Source organism: Durio zibethinus, chromosome 4 (assembly GCF_047325235.1).
Source record: "Durio zibethinus cultivar Kanyao isolate XHJ-2024 chromosome 4, ASM4732523v1, whole genome shotgun sequence".
NCBI classification, from domain to species: domain Eukaryota; kingdom Viridiplantae; phylum Streptophyta; class Magnoliopsida; order Malvales; family Malvaceae; genus Durio; species Durio zibethinus.
Window position 1 is genome coordinate 11,476,062 of NC_143165.1, and position 19,019 is coordinate 11,495,080.

The 19,019-nt window shown below is 29.8% G+C and overlaps 2 protein-coding genes and 1 long non-coding RNA gene across 8 annotated transcripts; 2 read left to right on the forward strand and 1 right to left on the reverse strand.

Annotated features, from left to right (window-relative positions):
* Positions 1-655: 655 nt before the first annotated feature.
* LOC149519159 (uncharacterized) lies at positions 656-1,949 on the reverse strand. Of its 2 annotated transcripts, none has more exons than XR_016341932.1 (5): positions 1,730-1,949; positions 1,594-1,658; positions 1,258-1,304; positions 937-1,007; positions 656-827 (listed from the first exon to the last, which is right to left on the reverse strand). It is a non-coding gene; the product is annotated as an uncharacterized LOC149519159 (long non-coding RNA). The 2 variants fall into 2 exon arrangements; XR_016341933.1 differs by having other exon boundaries at positions 937-986; positions 1,730-1,868.
* Positions 1,950-8,145: 6,196 nt separating this feature from the next.
* On the forward strand, positions 8,146-14,874 carry LOC149519160 (disease resistance protein UNI-like). 5 transcript variants are annotated; one of them, XM_089759607.1, is made up of 6 exons: positions 8,146-8,376; positions 8,672-8,763; positions 10,485-10,642; positions 10,732-10,816; positions 12,833-12,887; positions 13,000-14,874. In XM_089759607.1, exon 6 carries the CDS (start codon positions 13,072-13,074, stop codon positions 14,806-14,808), a length of 1,737 nt encoding a protein of 578 aa, XP_089615733.1. In that variant the 5' UTR covers positions 8,146-8,376; positions 8,672-8,763; positions 10,485-10,642; positions 10,732-10,816; positions 12,833-12,887; positions 13,000-13,071; the 3' UTR covers positions 14,809-14,874. The 5 variants fall into 5 exon arrangements, with proteins under 5 accessions (XP_089615733.1, XP_089615737.1, XP_089615735.1 ...); XM_089759609.1 differs by having other exon boundaries at positions 8,244-8,376; positions 10,521-10,642; XM_089759608.1 differs by having other exon boundaries at positions 8,329-8,455.
* A 2-nt stretch (positions 14,875-14,876) lies between these two features.
* LOC149519161 (uncharacterized) lies at positions 14,877-16,171 on the forward strand. Its single transcript, XM_089759612.1, has 2 exons — positions 14,877-15,022; positions 15,311-16,171. The coding sequence occupies exons 1-2, from the start codon at positions 14,877-14,879 to the stop codon at positions 16,038-16,040; spliced, it is 876 nt and encodes a 291-aa protein (XP_089615738.1). The 3' UTR covers positions 16,041-16,171.
* Positions 16,172-19,019: the final 2,848 nt, after the last annotated feature.

Sequence of the window (19,019 nt, forward strand, 5' to 3'; positions counted from 1 at the left end):
GCTGCTGCTGGTATTGTTGATGAATTGGTAATCCATTTATAAATAGTCGGTAATTACCAATGAAATACTTCCATCAGTAAAATTTTGTCAGTGATATACTAATTTCTGGTGCTAATGAGCCAAATACTTAGTTGAAAAAAAGATTTGTAGAGAAAACATCTTCAGGAAATTACTTATTGGCTAATGCGAGTGGGACTATTTTCAAATGACATGATTACACAACAGGAACCTTCTTCATAACTAATGATTCCTATTGTATCCAAAACATAAACATAATTGCAATGGTGAGAATTAATCCTAAAAAATGGTACTAAAAAAAGTTATAACTCTTTATTCTATAAATTTTGAATACCTTAATTTTCTTAAGAAGCTCATAGCCTGTCATTCCAAGCATGCAATAATCTGTTATTATTAGATTTACCTTTTCAACCTGCAAATACACATAAAAGACTGAATTTTATTTTTTCAGGTTGAAAACTTTGCAAAGGGAATGTTATATGTGGCCTCCAAGGTATTTCTCTGATCATTTCCCAATCCCAAATATTCCAATGCCCTCAGCCCATTCTCTACAGTTGTTATTGCAGCAAGACACAAGAAAATATTTTAACTACTACAAACAAAATCCTTTGCAAAAGGGTCCAAATATGAAGGATTGAAAAAACCAAAATGGATGTAATTATAATGTACCTTTGTAGGAGGAGTTCTTAAATATCCTGCAAAGTGTAACTTTGCAAAGGGAATGTTACATGTGACCTCCAAGATATTTCTCTGATCACTTTCCAATCCCAAATATTCCAATGCCCTCAGCCCATTCTCTGCAGTTGTTACTGCAGCAAAAAACAAGAAAATATTTTAAATACTCCAAACAAAATTCTTTGCAAAAGCGTCCAAATATGAAAGATTGAAAAAACCAAAGTGGATATAATTATAATGTACCTTTGCAGGAGGAGTTCTTGAGTTTATTTCATAGCTTCGTAACTCGCATACTGCAGTTGAGAAGAAGCATCCTATAAAGTGTAAACCATTGGAACATTCTCACCAAACACTAATACCATCAATGTTCCCAGATTTGTGTAGGTATATATTTCTCATTTTTTACAATTGGCTATTCTCGATTAGGGTCTTGTATGTTTTCAACTCGTAAGGACAGGGCATTACAAAACAGAAAAGAATTCTTGAATGCTTATGGCATCTGGGATACATAATCTACTATTGAACTGATAAAACGCTAAAAAGGAGAAAAAAAAAAGATGATACCGGAGGGAAAAAAGCAAGTGACTTGCCACATGCACCTTTAAGCATCTCTGCATCATCCGAAAATGCCACAAATCCATCAGCATTAAATTCAATAAATTAACAAAATAAAAGCTAAAAAAAACTTTTAAAAATATTAGCAAAAAAAAGTTAAAATCAGACTCACTTGTAACTCAAAATTTGCTGGTTGTAATGAATTTTATTGTTTGGTTGAAACAATAACAACTACTAAAAGAGACATGCTTCCATTTAAAAATTAAAAAAAAAAAGAAAAATTAATTAAAAAGTAAGCTAATATTGAATTAATTATAGAGAAATTATGGGTTTTTTTTCTCTTACTCGAGGAGTTCGAAAATTTTGAAACTTGAAAGAAATTGTTGCCATGCTGGTAAACGCCATTTTTTCTGCTTAAAGCAAATACATCAGATTAAATGGTTTCTAAACTTCTTAGATTGAAGGTTTCTAAACCACTTACTTTTCAACATTAAAAATCCAATTTGGCAAATCAATATCAGCAAAGGAAAAGAATGCCCGAATGCCAGCCGCTTGCATGCACCACTTTATAGGGACAATTCTCTCCAATTCCAAACTCGAACCTACTAAAATCCCTGCATTTTAGAATAATGCAAAAAAGAGGGGTTTTTCATTTCTTAATCTCAAAATTAATAAAAGTATGAAGAAATCCAATTGATAGAAAAGGAAGATAAGGCGTTTTTGTGTTCTCCTTTCCTTTTTCCGTCTAGAAGGTTCTTCTCTCAAATAATACGACCTTTTTCCAAAAACATTCTTCACATCATTTTTTTTTTTTTTACAATGAAGAGTTGTCCATCAAAATTGAGGTATGGGATAGATTTTATTATATGTATAGATATTTGAAGACTACCGATTTGAGATGGTGTGCATTTTAAAGATTTAAAAAAAAAAAAAAAAACTTCGGAGAGATGTCGAAAGGTGTAAATGGACTTTGTTTGTAATCTCTTTCATTGAAGCATCCACAAGTAAATGTAACTCTGATCATGTTGAGAGTTAATCGCCATAATTTTTTTGTATTTTTTGTATTTAACTTTTTATATTTATTTATTATTATTTGTTGAAAATAAAATTAGAGCTTTAATTCTAAATACTAAGTTATTTTTTTCATTGTCTAAAAGAAAATGATAGAAAATTAAAAGATCGGTATGCCATGTAAGAGTTGGAATTGTAATTGCAAGTAGCAAATTGGTGATGCTTACAGATATAATGAAATGATATTTAATCTTATACAAAAAAGAAATGTAAATTAAGAAATTTGAACTTGTACTATAATTACAATGAATATTTAATCACTATAGAACATTACTACAAAAAAATCATGACCCCCTTTTGGTTTGGTCATTAAATCTCATCAGGGTATAATTTGATGCAGAATTTAATTCCAAAAATAAAATAATAGTGGATGTTTATTCATTATAAAAATATTTATGATCAAATTGAATTTGAATTGAGCTTAAATATATTAATAATATGTTTAAGATTTATTAAGCTCAGCTTGATAAAAAAATTAAGTCTTGATTTTAATTTTTTAAATAAAAATAAATTTTATAATATTAACTATGATAAAATAAAACTTAAAAAATAAATTTATTAATTTAATTTAACATTTGATTGAAATTGATACATGTAGATATAAAAAATTAATATGTACATATATATTATTTACTTATTTATTTTTCTATAATATAATTATAAATATAAAATATATAAGTAACTATCAAATCGGAGTAATTTAAAAAAAGCTATAAAATTAAGCACGAACTTTAAATGTTATTCTCAAAGCTTATCGATTTTTAAATGAACTTTCAATTTAAGTCTTGATTCATTTGGCAAACTTAATATTTATGCCTAAACACTTCTAAATTTTGAGTTACTTTCCGGACATGAAGTAATAATTCAATTCTTAAATAGATTTATCAGCGAAAGTCGACAAAAAATAGAAAAAATGCGGAAAAATAATTAAAAAAAGAAAAAAAAAAGGGATCAATAATTTAATTCGATTTTTGAATAAATTTATCAGATCAATCGAAATATTATTAAAAAATGAAAAAAATAATTAAAAAAAGAAAAGGAAAACAAAGGGGTCAATAATTCAAAAGTGCATTAATGATGCTATGTCCTACCAATGAAAGCTGTGAATTATTAGCTCTGGCAATTCTGATAAATGATAGATCAGTTTCCTTCAAAATTTCATACGAGCAAAAAATAAATAAATAAGTAAACAAAGGTGTGAATTAAAGTCATTGCTCCCATCTGCCAAGCAAAGGACAAGATGCTTGGGCCTTTGTCCAGTTGTCTTCCATGAAGGATTTGAATAAGGAAAATGATAATAGAATCCAACGAAATTAAAGATGTCTTTGATGCAACATTTTCTCTGTAGTTTCACTTGGTCACGGGATTTTGAAGTAGAATTTCCCCGTATTTGTGAGTACTTGAAGTTTTTGTCATGTGAAGCAAAGTTGATTTTTACTTCAGTTTTCTTTTAATTCAAAAAAAAAATTTTTTTGATGGAAATAAAAGCTACATCTTGGATCCTCAAAGTTCATATTTTCTAGTTATTAAATATAAAATTATAAATTTATTATTAAATTTTTATTTAGGTGTGATTTATCACTTAATTAAATTTATTTTTTAAAAAAAGATTTTAAGCTTAATTTTAGATTCCTTAAAAGAATAAATTATGTTCTATGAAATCGGATCAGATCTAAGAGTACGATTACATATAAAAAAAATTATAGTACCTTACAATGCTCATCCAAAAAATGGTATTGGTTGATTTTATGTTATCCATTAAACTTTAAAAACACTTAAAAAATCTTAAAACAATTTTTGTATTGGAAAATATTCTTAAATTCTTTCAATATTTTAGCAAAAATTCAAAAATATTCTTTTATCTCAAGAGTATTCAAAATGACTATTATCTCTCTTGATGAGGTTTCATCGTTGGATTCAAAAAATTTCACAAAATTTTGAATTTAATTGGAATATTTAATATTGGAAAGTCTTCTTAAATTACTCTAATATTTTGACAAAAATTCCAGAATATCTTATATCATAATGTTCAAGTTCAACAGCCTGCTCATTAGATACAAAAATATGGAGTTGCTATCAATGTTTTTATCTAGGTGTGATTGGTCATCTGTATGAATCTATTTTTTTAAATATTATCCTAAGCTTGACTAAGGATCCTTAAAATGAATATGTTATAGTTTATATTAACATAACTAAGTTTGAGAGTCAATTACATGTAAGAAAGGTTTTAAGACCACTGTAACGTCCAAAATTAGTATCAAATTAATCTTATATTATCTTATCTCCTCTAGTCCTATGGAGTATCCTCAACCCAAACAAACACAAACCCAAACCCTTGTACACCCTTTCAACATAACCAAACACATACCCATATGCTCTTATACATCAGACTTATGTGGATCCTCTTAGTCTCTTCTAGTCCACTCATAAACAAACATACACACCTATAAGACGTAGAGCCCCAATACTCCTATGGGGTGTCTATCTCACAAAATCTTACAACTCTCTTACATTTTTTTCTCATACCTAACCCTCTAGAGACTTCATCTATTTATAATCATACAAACTTGCCCATTAAGAATCACTCTCCTCTTAGAATTCTTCTCCTGTAAGTTAAACTTACCTATTAAGAATCCATTTCCTTTTAGAATTCTTCTCTTGTAAGTCAAACTTACCTATTAAGAATCCTCTTTCTTTTAGAATTCTTCTTTTACAAGTCTTCTTGTCCATCAAGCAATATCTGACAAATCTCAAACAAATCTCTTATAAGATTTGAGTCATTATTCCCAACAATCTTCACCTTGACTCAAATTCCATCAATCATCTATCTTCATGCTAGACATGCTTGGCTCCACCTGTAATGAAAGTCTCACAATCATCTTCTCTTCTCTTGTGTCTTCACGCTTCATACAAACCAATCATCAATCTTTAAAACTTGAACTCGAACTCTTTTCTTAAATCGAGCTTCTCTGGACTTGCTTCTTCCTATGTCTCAAACCATGCACTTCTCACATCTGAAACCTTTAGCTCTTCCCACATCTCAAACTTTCAGCTCTTTCACATCTCTTTCACATCTCGAACCTTCGGCTCTTTCCACATCTTGAATCTTCAACTCTTCTCACGTTTCGAACCTTCAGCTCTGATACCACTTGTTGAGGAACACCATAGCTCTGATACCATTTGTTGGGCTAACAGCCTCCAATCCAATCACACCAGCAGAAGCGAAATCAAACAATAAATTAAACACATAAGAGACAACAATTTAACGTGATTCGATCTAACTGACCTACATCTATGGATGAGAAACAAGATCCACTAGTTGTAGAGAATTACAAACTTACATCAAATCATCAACCTCACTCAACGATCAATACTCATAAGATACTCTCAATCTCCTCTAATTCTATGAAGTATTCTCAACCTAAACAAATACAAACCTAAACCCTTGTGCACCCTTTCAGCATAACCAAACAAATATCCATATGCTCTCATACATCATATCTATGTGGACCCTCTCAGTCTCCTCTAGTCCACTCACAAACAAACATACACACCCATAAGATGTAGAGCCCCAATACTCTTATGGGGTGTTTATCCCACAAAACCCTACAACTCTCTTACATCTTTTTCTCATACCTAACCCTCTAGAGACTTCACTTATTTATAACCATACAAACTTGCCCATTAAGAATCCATCTCCTCTTAGAATTCTTCTCCTGTAAGTCAAACTTACCTATTAAAAATCCATTTCCTTTTAGAATTCTTCTATTGCAAGTCAAACTTACCTATTAAGAATCTTCTTTCTCTTAGAATTCTTCTTTTACAAGTCTTCTTGTCCATCAAGCAATATCTGACAAATCTCAAACAAATCCCAAACAAATCTCTTATGGGATTTGAGTCATTTTTGAGATTTGTTTGGGATTTGTTTAAGATTTGTCAGATATTGCTTGATGGACAAGAAAACTTGCAAAAGAAGAATTCTAAGAGAAAGAGGATTCTTAATAGGTAAGTTTGACTTGTAAGAGAAGAATTCTAAAAGGAAAGAGATTCTTAATAGGCAAGTTTAACTTACAAGAGAAGAATTCTAAGAGAAGAGGGATTCTTAATGGACAAGTTTGTATGGTTATAAATATGTGAAGTCTCTACAGGGTTAGGTATGAGAAAAAGATGTAAGAGAGTTGTAGGGTTTTGTGGGATAGACACCCCATAGGAGTATTGTGGCTTTACGTCTTATGGGTGTGTATGTTTGTTTGTGAGTGGACTAGAGGAGACTGAGAGGGTCCACATAGGTATGATGTATGGAAGCATATGGGTATGTATTTGGTTATGCTGAAAGGGTGCACAAGGGTTTAGGTTTGTATTTGTTTAGGTTGAGAATAATCCATAGGACTAGAGGAGATTGAGAGTGTCTTATGAGTATTGATTGTTGAGTGAGGTTGATGATTTGATGTAAGTTTGTAATTCTCTACAACTAGTGGATCTTGTTTCTCATCCGTGGATTTAGGTCAGTTGGACCGAATCACGTTAAATTGTTGTCTCTTATGTGTTTGATTTATTGTTTGATTTCGCTTCCGCTGGTGTGATTGGATTAGAGGCTTTTAGCCCAACAAATGTGTGCACTACCACTTGTTGAGAAAAATAACACTCACACGCAGCAATCACACACAAAATAGCCAACTCAAATTAAGAATAAGAACACACACATATTTGGTTCGGCCCAACTCAAAATGGCCTACTCCAAACCTAATCCACTAACAAATAAATCTTTACAATTGTGAGACTTTTAGAATGAGAAAAGTTTCCTAAAACTCTTTACTTAAAACTTAACCCAAAACCCAATTATACCCTTTTAATAACCTACTCACTTAGCTATTCTCTTAGTGTCTAACTCTCTGGGATTATCAAACTAAAACCAAAACATCTTATTTATAAGGGTGAAACCCTTTATACCTTTACTAAACTCCCGATGTGGGATACAAGACAAACTCAAACTCACTTAACTTTTGATGTGGGATTCTGAGATTCAAGGTAAATCCCAACATCTTTGATTGTTAATTTTTACTTTGTTTCAGGCTTTATCTATTCTGATTTGCTTTTAACTTCACAAAAAGAAAAAAAAATCAATGTGCTTATAATTTTATTGCTGCTAATCTTTATTTCTTTTTTTTTTTTTTAATTCTATTAAGGTTGGTCCTTAATTATCCTTTCTCTCTAGAGTTGATGTAAAAAGTTCTCATAGCTTAATTTAGGAGGTCCATCCTCAATTACGTATGCTTAAATAATTATTTTTATTTTCATTTGGTTCGGTCTGTACTTATTTTTATTTTACTGACATATATATATATATGAAATCCATAAACAGGCTGGTCCTTGAATTTCCTTCACAGGTCTATGGAGTTGGTGGTAAAAAGTCGCTATAGCTCTTGAAGATCCACCCCAAGTGAGGTATGCTCCAACAAACCATTTCTATTTTATTCTTCAAAATTGAGAAAATATTTGATAGAATCATGGAAATAAATACTATGCCTTTACTCTAACACATGTATGGTATATTTTGAGATGGAAATAATATCAATTAACAAATAATTATTACCATATAAAAAATAAAAAATCTTATTATAAGATTTAATTTTGATAAATTTATTTAAACTGTGGAGTTTCACGTATATCAGCTAAGATGATTTAAAAAACTATTTCTTCCATACGTTAGGATAAATCAACGCAGGAAATAAACAAAATTTTTAATTATTAAATCTTTCAACGCGTCGAATTTAATCCATGAAAACCAACAAAATAAAGTAGGGGTGAAAGTGATCGTTGAAAAATAATTGAAAAAAGACAAAACTAAGGGGTCAATAATTCAAAAGTGCATCAATGATACCATGTCCTACTAAGGATTTGAACAAGCAAAATGATAATAGTATGATAAAAGAGAATCCAAAGAAATTAAAATCTTTGATCAAACTTTTCTCTGTAGTTTCAATCAGTCACAAAGATTTCAAGCACAACGTCTCAATATTTGTGGATACTTGAAGCTCTTTGTTCATTTGAAACAAGGTTGGTTTCTACTTAAGTTTTCTTTGAACTCAAAAGAAAAAAAAAATCTGCGTGGATCCTGAGAATTCATGTTTCCTAGGTATCTTTACCTTGTTTTCTGTGTTCTTGTCTCTAGAATGAAAGAAAATAGCGTTGCTGTATAATTTTTTTTGCTTTCTTTGCTTTCTATTTTGTTTTATGCTATACCTATTCTGATTTGTTTTTAACTCCAGAAAAAAGAAAAAAACTAATTCAATTTTCTTATAATTTTATTGCTGCTAATCTTTATTACCTTTTTCTTTTAATATCTATTAAGGTTGGTCCTTAATTCTCCTTTCCTAATGATCTCTGGAGTTGGTGATGTAAAAAGTCCACACAGTTTAATTTAGAAGATCCATCCCCAATTAGGTATGCTTAAATAATTATTTTTATTTCCATAATTTTTTATATGCTCAAAAGTTGTTTACTTATTTGTTTCCCTGGCATATTAAAAAAAAAAAAAAACTGCATTTATAAGGAAAAAAGTGAAATAAATAGATTCATTTAAAATTTGATAAAATATTAGATAGATTAATGATAAAAACATATACTATGCCCTTACTCTAACGCATGTAACATATATTCTTAATATACGCATGAACACTGAATAATTTCTTCCATCTGCAATATTTTTAATTTCCAAGTTGATCCATCAACAATTTGTTCTCTTTTACTTCTCATTTTCATAGAGCTATATGTAGCTCGGAAAGTTATTAAGATACTTCGCAGCATATCAGCTAAGGTAATCTAAAAATTTACTTCTTTCAAGTGTTAGGATGAATCAATGGAGGAAAAAAAAAAAAAAAACAAGAGATTTAGAATTATTAACCCTTTCTTTTGTTTCTTTGGTCATTAAATCTAATTGCATTGCATTGGGCATAATTTGATACAGAATCCAATCCATGAAAACTAACGAACTGTGTAGGTGAGACAATTATTGCTAAAAAATAAATCCAATCCATGAAAACCAACAAAACCGAGTCGGTGAAAAAATTATTGCTGAAATATAATCGAAGAAAGAGAAAAATAAAAGGGAACAATAATTCAGAAGTGTATAAATAAATGATGCCATGTCCCACTAGCAAAAGCTATGAAGATCTGACAATCGTGATAATGATATATCAGATTTCTTAAAAAATTCATAGTATCACAAATAGTTAAAGGTGTAAACTTAAATGGTATTGTTCCTAAGTGCCTAAAAGGTCAGTAAGCTGCAAAATTTAAATTTGATAAAATTATTATCGGGTTAAATTTAAATTTAAATAAATTGATTTATTGAATTAATAGAATTTTAATATTTTAATAATTATGTTAAATAATTTGTGAGTTTAATTAAATTAATATATTTTAATTATTTTAATTAAAAAATTATTATTTTATTTATATATATCAATTTAAATTTATATTTATATTTGAAAATATATAATCAAATTTACAATTAAAAAATCAAATTTATTTTTATTTTATAAGCAAATTTAATCAAGTTAATTTAAATTATTTAATTTTTTTTTAAAATTAAATTTATATTTAAAAATTAAAACTTTATCAAATTTTAATTAAACCTCAAACATCAAATTTGAAATTGAACTCCAACTAAAAATTTTCACCGAATCTACACTATTAGACTTTGTTAATAGTATAGCCGTAGTGGCTCCCGGGTCCGAAGAATAGGAAATGATGTTTGGGCCATTGTCTTGCTGTCTTCCACTAAGGATTTGAATAAGGAAAAAAAAATAATACTCCTTCGGTCTTTTTAAAAATTTTTTTTTATATCTCGAAATTATCTCTTATTTTAATATCTAAAATTTTATTTTTTATATATTTTAAAATTATTTTTATGATTTTTTATTTTTAAATATTAGAAATAATAAAATTTAATATTAAATATATGGATACTATGAATTTTTTTTATTCATTTGAAGTAAAGTTGATTTCTACTTTAAGTTTCTTTGAATTCAAAAAAAAAAAAAAAACTAAACCCTGCACCAACTTTATCAGTGTCTATAATAGATTGTGCGTGGTGGAAAAAAAAGCTCCATCTTGGATCCTGAAAATTCACGTTTCCTTGCTATATTTATGTTTTTCTTCAGCGTTGCTGACCTACCTTAGTATGTCTGTCGTTAAAGAGTGAAGCAAAGCATCGTCTTCTATCATCCCAACATCTCGGGGCAAGCTAGAGTACCAGACACTTTGTTTCATTTCTGCATTGCTCTTCTTTCTATAACTCAACCAAAAAAAAAAAAATTAGGTATTTTTTTTTCATTGGTTTACTCTATACTTTTTTTTTCTTAATTTTAATTTTAATTTTACTGACATATATATGAAATCCATACATAGGCTGGTCCTTGAATTTCATTCACTGATCTATGGAGTTGGTGAAGTAAAAAGTCCATATAGCTCTTGAAGATCCATCCCAAGTGAGGTATGCTCCAATAAACCATTTCTATTTTATTCCCCAAAATGTTTGCAATGCTCCACTTCTTCAGTTTCTCTTTCTTCTGTGTTTATCTCTATATAATAAGAGAAAAAAAAAAAGTGTTGCTGTATTTGTATATAAAAAATTACTGTATTTTTTTGTTTCTATATCTGTTCTTATCTACTTTTAACTCCATATTTAAATACCAAAAAATAAAAATTTGTTTACTTGTTTCGTTACAAATGCCATATTTAAATAAAAACTGCATTTTTAAGGAAAAAAAATGGAATGAATAGAATTATTTAAAAATTGAGAAAATATTTGATAAAATTATGGAAATTTATACTATGCCTTTACTCTAACACATGTTATCACCTAAGATAATTTTAAAAAAAACTACTTCTTTCATACGTGAGGATAAATCAATGGAGGAAAATTTTTTTTTTTTGAATTAGTAACTCTTTCAATGCATGGGGCATAACTCGATACAGAATCTAATCCCATGAAAACCAACAAAGCAAAGTTAGTGAGAAAGTTCTTGTTGAAATATAATTGAGAAAAGACGAAAGTAAAGGGATCAATAATTCAAAAGTGAATCAATGGTGCCATGTCCCACTACCATCAATAGATCAGTTTTCTTAAAAAAAAAAAAATCGTACTAGCACAAAAGGAAAATAAATTTATCAATTAAAGGTATGGCTCCCAACTCCCAAGAAAAGTAAAAGATGCTTGGGCCCTTGTCTTGTTACTGTATAATTTTTTAGTTTCTTTGATTTCGACTCTCGTAAAATGATTTTTAAAAAATAATTTTTAAAAAGTATTTAAATTTTTTAAATTAAAAGAGATTTTTTATTATTTGGATAAGTTAATAAAAATTATTTTTTGTAACTAAGTTGTTTTCGAAAATTTTTTAAATAATATTAATATAATCATTAAAATATTAAAAAATATTTATTATTAAAATATATTGAAATTATTTATTATTAAAATTATGAATATTAAAAAATAATTATATGTTAATAATAATATTTAATATTAAAATATTATGTTAATATAAAAATACTTAAAATAAAACTATTTATTGTTTTTATATTATTTACTAATATATTATAATATTATTTATTAATATTATTTATTAATAGTATATTATTTACTAATAATATATTATTATAATATTTATTAATTAAATTAATAATATTTATTATTACATTATTTATAAATATACTATTATTATTTATTAATATAATAATATTATTAATATATTATAATGTTATTTATTAATATATGATTTATTAATATACTATTATTTATTTATTAATATAAGATTATTTATAAGTAAAATTATCTTTAAAAGAATTGACAAGTAATTCTACTCATAGATATTTTTTTTTTGAAAAATATTTTTCTTTTTTCAATTACGTAGGATAATTTTTTTTAAAAATAATCTGATTTTTCATTGATGAATAAATTATTTTTCGTTAATCAATCAGTTTTTTGTCAAATAAATACTTGAAAATATAAAAATTATTTGTTACGAAAGAAAGGGAGCTTTATTTTCTATTCTGTATCATTTTGTAGCTATTATGATTTGCTTTTAACTCCGAAGATAGGAAAAAAAATTCCATGTTATTAAAATTTTGTTGCCGCTTACCTTTATTTCCTTGCTTAATTTTCTTTTTATTTCTATTAAGGTTGGTCCTTAATTTTCCTTTCCTAATGATCTCTGGAGTTGGTGATGTCAAAAGTCCTCACTGCTTGACGTAGAAGGTCGTATCCCCAGTTAGGAAAACATAAATAATATATTTTTTATTTTCCATAATTTTTTATATGCTCAAAAGTTCTTTAATTTTAAGTACCAAAAGAAAAAACTTCTTTGCTTGTTTCTTTCACTGCCATATTTATTTAAAAATTCAGAAAATATTTGATAGAATCATCAAAATATATACCATGCGTTTATTCTAACACATCTAAGATATATTTTTAAAATAAGCATTAACACTAAACAATTTCCACCATTTGCAGAAATTTCAATTTCCTAAGTTGATCCAGTTCTCTTGTAGTTCACAATTTCACAGAGGTATGTATTGCTCCAAAAGTAATTAAGATACTTTGTAAACATTCACACTTGCTTTTGTCTCCCTAGCTGTTAAATATGTTTACTAATCATTAAAGTTGCTTTTCAAACTCAGATCATCAAAGAATGGCAGTTGAACTTGTTATCTCTGCTGCTGCCAATTTTCTGTTAAACCTGATAACAGAAAATGCAGTTGGATATCTCTGCTGCTGCCACTTTTCTGTTAAACCTGATAACACAGTATGCATCACCTTATGTAAGTTACTTTTTTCGTTTTGGGAAAAATGTTGAAGAATTCAAGAATCATCGAGATGAACTTGACTTGAAACAAAATAGTGGAAAATCTGATGTCGATAGGGCTGAAAGGCAAGGTTACATAATTGAGCACAAACAGAAAGTCCTAGACTGGCTCGATAGCACAGAGAAAGAACTGGTGGAAACCCAGAGTTTGGAAGATGAAATAGAACGTAAGAAGTGTTTCAATTGGTGCCCTAGTTGGGGTTGGCGATACTGCTTGAGTATGAAAGTAGCAAAGAAGACAGCCTCTATCGAAGGACTTGTTCGGAGTTGTCCAGAAGTGCGCTGCTCTGCTCAGCGAATGGAGTTACCCCCACCTGAGGATGTCAAGCCTTTTAAATCTTCAGAGTCAACTTTCCGTGGAATCATCAAGGCTCTAAAAGCTAATGATGTGACCTTGATTGGATTGCATGGAATGCCAGGGGTGGGTAAATCGACTTTGGCAGAAAAAGTTAAGAGGCATGCTACAGATCCTCATAAAAAGCTCTTTGATAAAGTTGTGATGGTTGTTATGTCCCAAACTCCAAACATCAGTAGAATTCAAGATCAAATTGCAAAAAAGTTAGGTTTTGCATTGAAAGAAAGTTATGAAGAAGAAAAAGCAGAGGAGTTATGGTGGGGATTGAAAGCCGTGAACAAGATCCTCATAATTGTTGATGATGTTTGGAATGATTTTAAATTGCGGACTATAGGTATTCCATTCGGTGTTGAACACGAGGGTTGCAAAATTCTTCTGACTACACGTGATCGACGAGTCTGTGTTCGAATGGATTGTCAACAGATATTTAAACTCAACATCTTATTCGAAGATGAAGCATGGGCTTTATTCAAAGATAAGGCTGGTCTAACAGATGTTTCTTCGACAGCATTAAATGCTGTGGCCAAGGAGGTTGCTCGTGAATGTAAGGGTTTGCCTCTTGCAATTGTATCAATCGGAAGTGCTCTAAAAGGTGTAGATCTAAATGGGTGGGAAGCAGCAAATCAGCGGCTCAAGGACTCAAGACATTTAGACAATGAAGATATTTGTGGAAGTTTGTACAAGTGCCTCAAGCTTAGTTATGATTATTTGAAGGCAGACAATATTCGGAAGGCAGAAAATATTCAATCATGTTTCTTGTTGTGTTCCTTTTTTCCAGAAGATTATCATATTGGTATTGAGTGGTTGATTATGTTCGGAATTGGTTATGGGTTATTTTCTAATGTTAACTTAATTAGGGTCTTACGGATGGAAATTCGTGAAGCAGTGAGAATACTCCAAGAGTCTGGTTTGTTGTTGAAAATTGATGATGATGATGATGATGGTAATGAAATCTTTGTAAGCATGCATGACGTAGTTCGTGATTTTGCTCATTGGATAGCATCGAAAGAGGAAAATAAATTCATGATAAAAGAGGGGTTGACGGAATGGCCTACAAGTAAAAGTCGTGGATGTTATAGAGCAATCTCCCTTTGGAACAGCAACATAAAAAGTTTACCCGACAATTTGGAATTTTCAGAACTCAAAATTTTCATATTTTCGGGAAATAATTTAGTGAAATTTTCAAATGCATTTTTTAAAGGAATGAAGGCCCTTCGAGTTTTATTTCTCACGAGGTCATTTTCTCACTACAAGTACTTGAATTTGTAACAAATCTTCAAACTCTGTACTTTGAAAATTGCAAGCTTGAGCTCGAGAACATCTCATTTTTGACAAGTATGGAAGAACTTGAAATTCTTGCATTTGTTGATACTAATATTTATGAGCCACCTGAAGAATTAGTGGCATTGCGTAGACTAAAATCGCTGCGTTTTTCTCACTTTGGAAGCAAACAGATAAATTTTCCCCCTAATTTGCTATCAAGGTAATAGTAGATGTCAATTATTTTTCTATCATATTGCACAAAATTAAGTAATTAGTTTTATGTTATTTATTTTTCTTTTATTTACTTTATTAAGTATATAATTTTAGACTATGGGAAACATATCTAACATAAGCTTTTGGTCACTCTCATTCTTATGAAGCATCCGAAGCTTTAGCCCTTTTTTTTAAGAAAAGGAGCTGAAGAATCAGGCTATATTTGCTGAGATAATTAAAATTAATTTATGTTTACTTCTATTTTTATGATTCACTTGAAGTGTTTGATAAACAGGTTGACATCACTCCAAGAGCTACACGTGACCTGTGAAAACAATGTTAACTTATCAGAGCTGAATTCATTATCTCGATTGACTGCGTTGTCACTGAGAGTTTCTACTGCTCAATGTTTTCCAGAAAACTTTGTGTTCCCTAAACTACAAAGCTACATTATAGCTGTAAATGCAAGTCTTCTATTTATTCAGGGGCTAAAATTGAGAACCTTGAGCATCGAAAAATTCTCATCTTCATTAAGTGCATTCAAGGAGTTGTTTTGCAATGTGGAAAAGTTGAATCTAGTGGATGTCAAGGGACACAAAAGTATTGTCCCAAACGTAGATCCAAAGGGCCTAAATGGATTAACTTCGCTTGAGCTTGGATATTGTGATGATATGGAATGCTTGATGGATACAGCAGGAGAGAAAGGACCAACCACTACATTCTCTAATTTGGAGAAATTAAGAATGCGGGCAATGACTTGTTTGAAAGAGTTGTGCTATGGTCCGCCTCCGATTAGCTTCTTACAAAAGTTAAAAGATGTGACCATTGAAGATTGTAAGCGGTTGAAAGTGGTATTTGAAATGGATGGGCTTCTTGAAAAGGAAGAAATTAGTCAGACACCGCTACTCTCAAATTTAACAAACTTGTATCTATCGCTTTTTACCAGAATTGAAGAGTATATGGAAGTTACAATCAACCCATCAATATCATGCAAGCCTCCAAAGTCTAAAGGTTGTAAACATTAGGAACTGTGGTGAATTGAAAGCCATCTTCCCGCCTTGCCTTGCTCAAAGTTTGTTGCATCTACAAAATCTCTCCGTAAGGGACTGTAATGGATTAGAGCAAATCATTGATTTTCCCCAGGAAATGGGTGAGCTTCAGGTACCTGTTTTCTCTCCATTTGTCCTTTAATGAATAATGAGAAATTACTAAACTTTATAAATTAATCATATAATTAACTTCTGTTGAAGTTTAAAAAAAATAAAGTTTAATTAAATTATATTACTAATTAAACTAAATTTATACTTATTACATGACTTGCAAGTTGAAAAAAGCTAATACTATATACTTTTTTTTCTCTTTATTAACACATTTTATAAGATATTTGTATTTTTTTTTTTATTCTTTATGTAAAAATATATTATTCAATAACTACTATTATTGCCTTTGCATGTAATGTTTTTTCTATATTTATTTACCTTCTCAATCAATGAATTCATGTCAGGTACGACTACTCTCTAATTTAACTTCTTTGGAGCTAGAGTCATTACCAGAACTACAGTGGATATGGAAAGGGCCCACCTATCTTGTTAACCTCCAAAGTCTTAAGACTATGAAAGTATGGAATTGTGCGAAACTGGCATATCTCTTTCTGACTCCCCTTGCTCAAAGTTTGGTGCATCTAGAAGAAGTCGAAATAAAAGATTGCGGCTCTTTGGAACATGTAATCTTCGGAGAAGCAGAAAATGAGGTCTTCAATATGACAAAGGATAAGGGTGGACTTCCACCACAAGCCATTGTGCTACAGAGATTGCAAATTTTAAGACTTAAAAATTTAGAGAAGTTGAGTTTGTCCAAAAAATTTTATTATGTCATTATCTTTGAAGGAGTTCGAAGTTTGCAATTGGTCCTAATTAACTGAGTTTAAGACGTTGCAAGCCTATTTAAAGGTACGTACTTCTCTTATACTATATTTTTGTTTTAATTTTGTTTATTTTGGTAATAATTAATTGAATTATTTATTTTATAACACAAACGTCAAAATTTAGTACATTCACATCTACATGTAAAAGTATCATATAGTATTATATATAATTGGCTTCTGTTGATGTTTAAAAGGAAAAAGTTTAATTCAATGTATATTTATTACATGGCTTGCAGGTTGAGAAAACGAACTCTGTATCTTTTTTTTTCTTTATTAACACATATTATAAAATCTTTGTATTTTTTTCTCTTTTTTTATTCTTTATGTAATAAAATATTATTCAATAACAACTAGTATTGAATTTATAAAGCTCTTAAATCGTACAATTTGATAAAGGGTAAAAAGGGAAAATTAATAATTAAAAATTAAAAAAGGAAATAGGAAGGAGAAAGAGAAAGAAAAGGAAAAAAAAAAAGAAAATGTAGGAAGAGAAAGAAAAAGAAGGAAAAAAAAAGAAAAGAAAAGAAGAAAAAGGAAAATGAAATTATTTAAAAAGTTTATAATTTTATAATCTATTAGTATTAAAAATTAAATTAATTAAATTAATAAAATTAATTATATTGATTATTTTTTCCTACATAATTTTAATCTTGTTTATAAATTTATTTTATTTTACTTTTACACACACCATTAATTACATTTTAATTGTATTCACTTTATATTCATATAAAAAATTTATGGATAAAAAATATATAAAAATATATTTTATTGTAGTGTCTTATCGTATCTGTGTCCTCTATTTTTATAATTGTTGTGTTGCCGTATCCATGTCATATCTTAACTATATTATTTGTCACTATTCATGCTTTCTAGTTTCTAGTTATGCTCAACTTAATTTGGATTGTTTAAATTTCTAAAATAATGAATTTTTAATGAAAAGCGAGAGAAAAAAAATATTCTTTTACCTCAAATCTTTCTTTTTCCTAATAAAAGAAATCCAATTATATGTTTCTAATTCTGCTAATAGTTTCCATTATATTGTGAATTTATCAGGATGTCCCATCATACGGTTTCAAGGAATTGTTATGCAATGTCAAAGAACTTATTTTGTGTAGACACTGAATTTTGTCCGGATTTATATTTTTATAATTAAAAAAATTAAAATTTTATATCAAAAAATTTTTAAAAAAAAGAAAAGAAAAAAGACAAACAGAAAATCCAAACGGAAGAAGAAACAAACAGAAAAAGGCTGGTGCTAGCAGGTGCCGTACACGACACCGTTGGCTACCCACACCCTACCACTACCCCAGCCATCATACCACCCCTCGTCCAGTCCCTTCACTCCATCAGCACACGCAACCACCGTTTTCAACCATATAAAACACTCGATTCTTCCTCCTTTCAGATCGAGCTGAAACTCTCGGATCCTTTAACCAGAACAGTAGAAACACGCTTCTTTACCAAAAATCTCTCAGAAAAAAAAACTCACCCCCCAAATACCCAAACGGATCTACGAAAATCTCAAAAAAAAAAAAAACACAGTCCTCCCCGCAGGGAGGAACCCTGCGTCAAGCCATCTGTACCAAAAAAAAAAAAAGGTATCAGTTAGCTTTCAAAAACCAAAATAAAAAGAGAGAAAGAAAAGGATACCAAAAACTTCAAAACTCGATCTACGTGAATTAATGTCATTTTCGGTGAAAAGAGCACCAGATCTGAGCTTAGGAGGTTGAACGGAACCTTCTGGTCACTTTTGAAATTTTTGGCCACCGGCGACGGTGGACAAGGCAACACCGACGCGGTGCTCTGGCGGTCAGATGGCGAGATGGCCGGAGAGAACCCAGAGCTCTGAGGAAACTTTTTTTGGTGGAAATGGTAAATGAGCTAAAAAAAAAACTTGACTTTTATAGAAAATATAAAAGCAAAAACGACGTTGTTTTGAGCATAGGGCCAAAACGACGCCGTTTAAAGCATAAGAGGATCCGCGCTTGGACCAAACCCAACCCAAGATCCGTGCAAATTGACCCGTCGACCCACCTCAGCCAACCTCCAGCCGATTCAGATGAACCGTCAATGAACCGGT

What these genes read in the sequence shown, in the direction of transcription:
- LOC149519160 (XM_089759607.1), top strand. Translation starts at nt 13,072, where the DNA reads ATGCAGTTGGATATCTCTGCTGCTGCCACTTTTCTGTTAAACCTGATA.
- LOC149519161 (XM_089759612.1), top strand. Translation starts at nt 14,877, where the DNA reads ATGGAAGAACTTGAAATTCTTGCATTTGTTGATACTAATATTTATGAG. An exon ending in CCCCCTAATTTGCTATCAAG is followed by an intron (nt 15,023 to 15,310) that starts GTAATAGTAGAT and finishes TTTGATAAACAG; the next exon opens with GTTGACATCACTCCAAGAGC.